At 45.1% G+C, this 10,420-nt stretch overlaps 1 protein-coding gene across 1 annotated transcript in view; it reads right to left on the minus strand.

Moving 5' to 3' along the window:
* LHPP (phospholysine phosphohistidine inorganic pyrophosphate phosphatase) overlaps positions 1–9,949 on the minus strand; it is a 65,141-nt gene extending 55,192 nt beyond the window's left edge. The window contains exon 1 of the mRNA XM_065746445.1: positions 9,831–9,949. Within this exon, the coding sequence (XP_065602517.1) occupies positions 9,831–9,949 (119 nt within the window). The remainder of the gene's footprint in view (positions 1–9,830) is intronic.
* Positions 9,950–10,420: the final 471 nt, after the last annotated feature.

Raw genomic sequence — 10,420 nt, forward strand, 5'->3', positions numbered from 1 at the left:
TGTGCTGCTATTTGTTGGGTAATCCTGAAAAATAGAGCACTTCCATTGATTTATTAATAAATTTTTACAGAAAAAAAAAATGTTTTTGACTTCTCAAGGGAAGAAAATACGGCCTCAAATGCCCAGAGCCAAGGACATGGTTCCTGTGGATCACTGCTCTGCATTCTCATGCAAGTTCTTTGCCTCAGAGCAATTTTGCTTCCCCACCTGCAAACAAAGGTGCTAATAGTACACACTGCACAGTGCTTCAGCATCTGCAGAAATCTAACTATCTCATTGTCACATGAAAATAAAATGTTTCAACCATTCTTTGCTGCACTGCACTAGAAGCATTTCGCAGTGCCAAGCTAATGCCTGGGGATTTACCAGGTCATGGGGACCCACCAGGGATATCATAAAAAGGCCTCTTCTCCAAGGATGAGCTGTCTGCCTTTTGGAAAATCGACATATTTCAGCGTGGTCATGGCAAAAGAGGCCTTTAAAATCTATCTCAATATTTTTTTTCTTAATTACTGCCAAAGGGACTCTCATTTTGCTCCTCAAATGTACTGAAATGTCTAAATTTTGTTAGTTTTAGTGTAAATATGTACATAATTATATTTGAGGACCTGCACCTGAGCTAATACAGGTACAGGTAAGTTTGAGGTTAGGCTTACTGAATTGTTATTAAACCATTACTACTTTTGTGTGTGTGTATGTGTTAGGAAGAAAAAAGGCTTTTCTATCAGGAAATCCCCTGCACTCATTCTTAGCAAGACGCGTGGGTCCTTTTCCTAGGGAAGAAGATCCCGACAGGTTGCTGCAAACACCAAAGCCCAGAGGCAAGGCATCTGATGAAGAACAATCCATCCAAGAATTCTTAGAAATCCAGTCCTGACCCAGAGAGCCCCTTCTGCTCATTAAAGCTGCATGCCAACGTCTCCTTCGATAACACAGGTGATTCATTTCTTTCTTATTATTTGTCTTTCCTAATCATAGGTATGTGAATTATCAATTACACTTAGTGTTTAATTGCCCTTCATAAAGATAGCTTTTCTATTTTAAATTAGGCAGTTAATATATTGTAACTAATAGCATCCACTTGTACATTATAAATATATCTTCATTGATTGGAGCAGTGAATGTGAGATTCGCTCGCAAGTTAATGAAGCAATTGAGTGAAGAAGTGCAGGGTGTACCCAGGGAATAATTATTGTTAATGAATTATGATGTGACCTTCTCAGAACAATGAACAATTGGTGTGACAGCGAGATGACAGTATTCCACATCTGTTATTCGAAACACGGTTTCAGCTGTGGTTAAAAAGCAAAGCAATGTAATTTGGAAGCATAAACTTTTAATAGAGTGCTCTGTTGTTAATATATATATATATATATATATATATATATATTTTATTTTTTTTTAAGGTAACAAGTGCCATGATTCATATTTGCCTGGAAAAAGACATTTGTTGAATAAGAATATATTCTCTCTTCTCAAAGGTCACTGAAATGAATTCAGGAACATCACTGAGATGCACAGACAAACAAATGTGCCCAAACTGGTCAGCGGGCTGACAGCAAAGACCAGCTTCTCCTACACTACAAATTCAGCTTCTTAGAATTTTAGATGAAAACCACAGCTGTGCTTCTAAAACACATGACAGAGGTGGATGTATCCTGGGCAGCTTCCAGCCTTGTGACAACCAGCAATCATAATCTCAACTAACAAACGTAGCTCTTTGTTTAAGAAGAAAGGCCTAGAAAGAATTCAGCCAAGGTGGTCAGAAAATGGGAGCAATTTGGCTAAACGAAAGCAAAACAACAAAAACACGTGAATCTACAGTGAGGAGTTATACCTACATAAAAACTTTTCCATTGAAAGCTCACTTGTTCTTTCCAAGGTGGTGTCACTAAAAATACCCATCTGCGAGCTCTCTGCCAAATCCCTGTGCAATTTGATCACACCCACTGGCAACTGTGTGATTATACCCACATCAGGACCAGTCCTTCAGTGCTCAGCATGCAGACCGTGACAGCACTGCAGACTCTGCTGCTGAGTTTCAGGGGAAGCCTTGTGTTTCTGAGCTGATGCAGCAGCCAGTGCTCACACTGTAAGAACCAGAAGCAGAGCGTCTTACTGCACCTTACAGCACTGCCAAGTGTGGGGATGCTGGGAGGACAGAGAACAAAATGTGTGATGTGACGCTTTGTAAGGCAGGCAGCAATGGTTTAGATGCTTCCAAGTAGAGAAAAATGAGGCAACAGAAGATAAAGTACACAACAGACATTCTATCCAGATCCTCAGAGTATTATGGAGTTACTGTAAGACCAGAGGCACAAGCTGGGGACACAGTCAGTAAGGTCTTCATGTGACTCCATGCATCACAGCCGTGAAACAGATCCCAGAAACCTCAGAAATCAATCCTGATTAGGGCACAAGCCAAGTGCATAACAGACAGGGCTTTACTCCATGCTGTGGGACAGTGTGGGGTCCAGACCCAGAACAGGAACAGGGGACCTTCAGTTTTGCCTATGTACTCAGGGTGACACAAGTGGCAAACTGCTAAAACCCTCTCTGCTGCAAAAGACACTTCTCAGAGCTGCAGATGGAGGCCACCAGCAAGGTGTGAGAGCTGCAGAGAGCAGATGAGCAGTCTGACAGCCCTGCTGCTGCATGGGCTCACCTGCAAGCCTGCTCTGCTCCGAGCAAGGAACCTACCCCTAACAGAACTGCCAAGCCACAAATCGTACTTAGAAACACAGAATACTTGGACAGATGAGTATGGAACTGAAACACCAACAGGTGGGTAAGAGGACCTCTTCCTAAGCTTCACTACTTGGTCCCAAAACAGCCATTCAGTCACCCAAGCAATCCCTAAATCTAGAACTCAGCACCAAGCACGTCGTGAGGACGCATACACGTGAGATTGGAAAATGAGGTTTGAATTCCAGCCCTCCTGCTGTACCAGCTCTTTGAACTGACCTTTACCTCATCCTGCTGGAGCAGGACAGGATGCTGAGTGACAATGTCCCACAATGCAATTACCGTGCGTCAGATGAGCCAGTCCCTTACAAATCACCTCGAACTTTACACATCTGCTGGCTGTCAGCATCTGCCAGGTTCACTCACCCGAAAATAATGAAAAAACTCTCATTATTGTTCCATAACAGGTAAAGTGTTAGGACAATTATTAGACATCCTCACTGACCTTGTGCAGACTTAACCAGCTGCCCTTGCCAACCTTTATGGGCAGCCCTTGGGCATATAAAACACAAAAGCTGTTCTTTTAGACAATGAAGAGGTTGTGACACTGGCAGGAAGAGAAATGGCCGAAGGATATGGACTGAAAGCCATCACTCCTTCAATTCACACTGTCCTGCAAACAGCAAAAGGAACCAAGGGCACGGTATGAGGCTTAACTTCAGCCTCCCCATCTCTGACCACCCTCTGGCTCAGCAAAGGGTTTTGCTAACAAAAGAGTTGAAATCACTCAAAAGAAAACCCCTGAAGGGCCATATTATTCCATGCCAGTCACTGAATGGATCATGCACTGCCTTCTGAAGCATTGAAGAGTGGCCACCATAAGAGGTAAGTGTCCCCCTTTCCCCGCTCTCCGTAATTCACCTAGCAAATCACACACTGCTGTGCAAAGGAGGCAAATATTCTATCCTAGCCACAGTGATTAGCTGCTTACACTGCAAACAGCCAGCTCAGGTCACAGCAATCAGTGCCAATCCTGGGCCTGGTCTTGCAGGGTGAACTATGGTGAAATTCAAAGTGGTCTCATTGCAGAACTGAGGACTCTGGAAACACCACTTGGAAACAGTTTGACAGCAATAACTTAAAATTGTTTGGATGATGTTCAACGTAATCTTGAAATCCTACCAACACCTTTATTTAGGTATCTAAATTATCTTTTTTTTTTTAAAGTACAGATTCTGGGTTCCCATATCAGCAAACACAAAACCGATCTAGTCCTGTACTCCCCACACAGGCTGCCTCGCTCTGATGCACCAAATACAACTGGATACCAGAATTAGTGAACAAATTACTTGGTACTGTAAATCATCTTTCACCTTCATGAACAGAAGGACACTGATGTGTACACAACAAAATGCCAGAGCACTGAAATCTAGAATGAAGTGTTTAACAAAAATAAGACATACATTTGCTTTGTTCTTCCTGCAGATTTCATGGTGAGACATAAAAAATCTCTCTGTGAGCCATCATGTTCAGTAACAAGATGCATTTAATTGCCACAGATTACCAAGTTAGCTTGATGCATTAAAACTTGCAGTCCTGGAGTTCAATCACATCGAGTTAGGGCTTCCCACGTTATCCCACAGTGCCTGGCAGATTACAGCACAGACCCACACAACACTGAGTGCTGCTCAAATATACAGGTGTGTTCTGCAACAACATAAACTCTGGTAGACCTTAAATACCTGGCAGTTCTCTGCTTTGGAGTTGTCAATAAAAAAAAAATCAGAGCTTTGAGCGTTCAGTTAGCAAGAGCAGATCTGGAATAGATTCATTTTCATTATGGAAAACATTTTTATGGTCAATATAATTAACTGTATTCCAAATAGTTTTAATCCTCTGCTGAAGCAGTTGCTTTGTCTCCGAAGCCACTAATTATTCCCTTAGAAGTTCAGACAAAACCGAGCTGTCTTTGTCACTGTCACATTCTTAGTTTGTACACAAACAGCGTCTGTTTGTAAACAGTGAACTTTGTTTTAAGTAAGTCAGTTGGCAAAAGGCTTCATCTAGCCTATTTTATTAATAAATAATTCACTCCCACGTGCCTTGCACTCTGCTTTAGAAAGTGCCACACGATTTCATAGCAAGACCTCCAAGAGCACATTGCATTTCAGCAAACCTAGTGTGATTTCAGCCTGGAAACGATGAGCTGCTAAGGATACAAATGTAGATACAAGCTTCCTCGAAGCAAGCACAACTCAGCTGACCCTCCTTTGGTGCCTGCAGAACCTCTCAGCTGACTTCTGCACCTTTGTGTACACTGAAGAAGCAGCACAGCTAAGGAAAGCTCCTGCCAGGGCATCGCCTGCAAAGACTACGTGCAATTTTAATGAAGGCCCCTAAGCCTAATGGTGATAATTAATGATGGTGGCAGCACTGAGGATACGCAAAGGATCTGGTTTGATTCTTAAGATTTCAGACCAAGTTCACCCAGCATGAAAGATGGGGAAAAAAAGTTACCCAACAGCACTAAGCTGAGACAAATCTCAAGTTCTAAGGCACTGAATGCGGAAGCCAGCTGCTAACCCAATTCAGGATTAATCTGTATTTATATAGCAGAGGAACAAGTACTGTTAGTGAGTATCATGGTAATATGTTTTATTACTCTTCGTTGGTAAATACTAGCATGTCCCATAATTGTACTGATGGACAATAAATCGCCCAAGAGACGAAAGGTTAATGATATTTAGATTCCAAAAGTGTAAGCACTTCTTCATGCAGTCTACACAGACAGCATTTGGAGTACCAAACCCTTGCGCATGTAGCTCTTTTTAGAACTACAACATTGCTGATTAGTGAAGAAAACCTAGATTGGGAAGGCCCACCACCTGTGTCCACAGCTAATGCTGCAAAAACATGGGGCCACAGGCTGCTCAGGAGCTGTGACAGCACCACAAAAAGTGTGGATCAGTTCCTGGATCTGCTCCTGGCTCTGCCAGTGAACAGCTGCATGCCTACACGAACTGCTTCATCTCTTTGTGTCTCTGTGGCTGCACCCGGAGCGGGCAGATGGTTACACCCAGCTTCCTTTATCCGCAGATGAAAACTGCTAACAGAATTAAGTGTAAAGACAAACAAATGGATATTGACCCAAAAGTCTGTATTGTTCATTTGGAAGCCTTTCTAGGTCTCCTTTGCTATCGCATGCCCTCAGGATGTAGCAAACCAAGAAACTTAGCTTTGGTTATCATTCGCTGCAACAAAGATTTCTTGCTCCCTGCCCGAGCCATGCTTTCAGCTGGCTCTTATGGAAACCTACCACCCTCCCACCCGATCCCCCGCATGCTGAATTGCTTTACAGTTCCCTTTCCACTTGTTCTGCTCACAATCCTTGCCTTGTCTGGCTCTCCAGGTAGCTGACTTTAACACGACTGCCCAGCTGCTCCACAGCCTCCCCGTGCCCCAGATTTCCGTTGCTCTTTTCAGGGCCTCTGTAGAAGGCCGTGCTCACAGATGCACTATACAGGCCAAACAACAGGATGTTGTAAAGGTCCAACTACTGTGTGCTTTTCATATGGATATGCTAATGGACATACTATCAGAGCACAGCTGTAAATGTAAATAGCATAGCTCAGCTCGGGCATCTTTTATGGGTGTTTAACCACCTTCTGTCTTATAAGGGACCAACTCCCTATTATTTGGAAGATAAAAAGCGAATAGCTCACCTCATGTCAATGCTGTGTAAATCAATTAAGGCAATAAGAGCACAGTGCAGGGGCACTGTTCAGGCTGTCTCCAACAGAAGGCTTTAAGTCACCGATGGCTTTGTCATCTGCTCCAAACGGCAGCACATTGTCTGCCAGCTATGTGCACACACTGCAGAGATGTGTTTCACTCAACTCCATTGTACTTCTGTTACCACAAATGCACGCCGCAGCAAACTAAGCAATCAGGAAATGCTGTGGGTTAAAAGTTTCAAAAGGCCAAATGATCTTTACAAGAAACCTTTGGATTGTCTACTCACCTACCACTCCAATATCTCCTCCTAAAATGAGCAAGAGCAGTCCCTGGTGGGTTTTCGGGTGTTCTGGTACCCTTGGTTCCAGGTTAAAAACAGTGGTGCCAATGCCCTTAGCCACACAGGTGCCTCTCTGCCACAGTTTGGCCAAGCATCAGAAGTTTCCAGATTCACCTTAGTGCTACTTGAGAACAGAAGGACGTGTGCTCTGTACAACAAATGCTTCCATGGCTCACTCTTTTGCTCCCAATTCACCCATTTCCATCCAGTGCACACTGAATCCTAAATTATCTCATTGGTAATATATATCAGAGGTGCAGGTACATTAGGAATAAAACACTTCCTGTTGTCATCACAAGTTAATACCTACTTAGGCAACGACCCATTCCTTGGGTGAATCTCTAAAGTACAGACAGTCATTACTGATGCCATCTTGGTCAGGGCATTTCAGAGTCCATCAGCTTCTTTGGTGATTTTTCCACTCCATCTGACTGTACTGCTAACTAAAACCAAAAACAAATGAGAAAACGGACCCCCTGCAGCCATCACAAACATAAAGCAGACTGAATTCTGCTGGCAAAAATTATGCTGCTACTCTCTCAAATGCTAACTGAAATAACTGCATAGCAGAATCCATCTGAAAACAAGAAAAAAATCACGTGGCAAATATAGGTTTAGAAGAGCTGAAATGACTCCAGTCATATGAAAACAACAGCAAATGAAATTATTAACTTATGTTTTTTATTGATGTGTAGTATCTACTTTTACATGAAGTTAATTGCTGTAATGGTGTGGGAGGTGATGCAGGACAACAGGTCAGCCACCACTGTGTGACAGTTCATACCCGCAGTATGAATCACCAAAATGGTGTTTGAGAATCATAGTGGACTTTTAAAATATACATGTGCACCAGGAAGTTTTAGGTACATCCCTTTGCAGAAGATTGTATCAAAGCGAATTAAAGTTCCTAGCTATCTGAATTTATGACTTCTTAATTGATAGAAAAATGAATTAATTAGAAAAGAGCCACTTTGAGCTTTAATCCATCTGCATGAAACCACCGAGCCATACTGTGATGCAGACACTAATATTAATGATCAACTCACGATAGCATAATGAGCGAATAAAGATTTTAAGTGATGTGAGCTACAACGATTACCTACCTAATAGGCAGATAAATAAGGCTACTTGACTTTACCCAAGGAAAATGATCATTCTTACCCACACTGAATGACTTGAACAAAACAGGCTTTTTCTTTTTGCTTCCTGATGCCTTTTGGCGGTCATTTGTGTCATCTCCAACTGCCACAGATAGAAGCATTTGTTGACACATCTAGGAGCCCAGATATACCAAAACTTGCCTCCCTGTTCCTAAGCATGCTTGGAGCTGGGTGTCACCACACAGGGCAGTGGGCAAAGTGCTGCACACACAGGCACCACACTGTTCCCATCCTGAGCCCCAACCCTGCTCACCATACCCTGTCCAACCCAGCTCAGCTCTCCCAACATCTCAAAGACACCCCTGAAGCCCCCTCTGCATCAGGTCAAATTAGCTGCTGAGATGAGGAAATGCCTAACAAGCAACAGGGGCCTAGATACTTCCAGCATTTCAAGAGAAAGCCATTAATATCTTGCAGTTAGCCCAAGGCCAGAGCTTTCCTGTTGTTTCAGCAGCACATTTCTGGCACTGCCGCAAGTTAAACTGCAGTGTATGTTGCCTCCATATGGGAGGCTTCAGCAAATGCAGTGACAGAGTTATTAAATTACAGTAAAGTTTAAAAACCTGGGAGAAACAAACAATATGTCAAAAACATCTGGGGAACTGTGATGCAGATAGCATTAATATGTCCTGGTTTATAAAGAAATGATCTGCTCGCAGACAGTAATTATATGGTTGCTGTTATTTGTGTTTACTACGGCCATGTCTGAATGCCTCAGCTGCAATCAGGGCTACCCTGCACAAACTCAGCATATGAGAGAAGCCCCTGAAGCACTTACAGTCTAAAGAAACAAAGGAATAAAACCCTCAATTTACCAAAGGGGCAACAAGGCACAAGAGAACAAAATCATTTTGTCACAGCCACGCGAAAAAGAATTCTGGCAGAAGGAATCAAGCAGCTCCTCCGCAAGATAAAGGATGCTACAGATGATACAGGAATTAAAGCAAAGTTTATCTGAAGCTCTGATGACAGCTATGGATGCCCTTCCTTTGAATGAGCAGAACATCCAGCTTTGACCATCTCCTGCAGCCACCAGGAGCAGAGATGATGGCCTCAAGTTGCACCAGGGGAGGTTGAAGTTGGATGTTAGGAAATATTTCTTCTCTGAAAGAGACGTGACGCACTGGCATAGTTGCTCAGGGAGCGGGCACCGTCCCCAGAGGTGCTCCAGAACTGTGGGGACATGGCACTGAGGGACATGGGCAGTGGGCATGGTGGGATGGGCTGGGGTTGGAGATCTGAGTGTTTTATTCCAACCTTAATGATCCTGTGACTCTAAGATTCTTCCTTCTGGGGAAGGGAACTGTCAGAGCAGCTGGGAGCCCTGGCAAAGTAATCAGAAAATGCCAGTCAAGGAGATGTGACAGAGTGCTGTCGCAGGAAGGTGATAGGATGTCTTATCCTGGAAGATGGAGAGCAGGAGCTGCTCCTTCACGGACAGACTGACTGTCAGCTACAGGAAAATAATGTCATCAGGAAGATTTGAGCGAGATGAGAAGGGAAGCCAGGGAAGTTTAATCCTGGCAGAGGTCGCACCCAGCAGCACCTGCCTCTGCACTCAGCAAACAGGCTGCTGTACCCTGGAGGAGAAATAAAAGCTTTTATTTTGCTGTCACCTTCTCCTCCTAGGGTCTCCGGATCTCCAGCCCAACCACAGAAAAGCAAGAGGACACACACTGCAACCTCGTGCACGGAAAACACAGCGCCAATATTAACCTCGGACCAAACAGAGCCCGGTGCCACGCTTGCCCCTGGGACCCCAGCACACACCGACCCATATCCCACCGCCCAGCTGAAAGCAAAGGGCACGCAGCCCCCCCAACCCCATAACCAACACCCCCAAAATTCACGCTGAGCCCCCAGCCATCACCCCGCGGAGCTCGGGGCCGGGCTGCCGGGGTCTCACGTACCTCCGCACCGCCTCGGCCGAGCCGGCGATGGGCGCCCCGCCGCCCTCCCCGCCGCTGTCGTACAGCACCCCGCTGATGTCCAGCAGCAGCCCGCGCACCGCCCGCGCCCAGCCCGCCATGTCCGCGCCGCCTCGGCCACCCCGGGGGCTGCCGGGAAATGGAGTTCGAGCGCCGTGAGGCGACCTGAGGCGGCTCCGAGCGGCGGGGTTGAGTGTGGTTTTCTTTAGGCTATAGCGTGGGGCTGCCCGTTGGGAAGGGTGACCTGAGAGGGCAGATGAGCTCACCGGCCTCCCCTTTCCAGCAGTGCTGTAGGTTCCCGTGGCCGGGATCCCCAGAGCTCTCCACACATCCATGCTTCGCTGGGACCCTCCGCTGTGGGCCCAGGGGACGCCCTGCAGCTCAGGCCATCCCTGAACACCCCACGAACCAAACGCAGCTCTGCCTCCGTGGCACCTCCTCACACGTGCTCCGAGGAAAATAACTGCCTCATCATGTCAAAAACCCCTCTCTTTTATAGCCAAGATTTTGTCTTGGTGTTGCAGATAACACCAGTTTCTCATCACTATAACCCGAATACTGCCTCATATTAT

The sequence above is a fragment of the Cyrtonyx montezumae genome, unplaced genomic scaffold (genome assembly GCF_038088225.1).
Source record: "Cyrtonyx montezumae isolate F1298 unplaced genomic scaffold, pur_monq_1.0 scaffold_4, whole genome shotgun sequence".
NCBI lineage: Eukaryota > Metazoa > Chordata > Aves > Galliformes > Odontophoridae > Cyrtonyx > Cyrtonyx montezumae.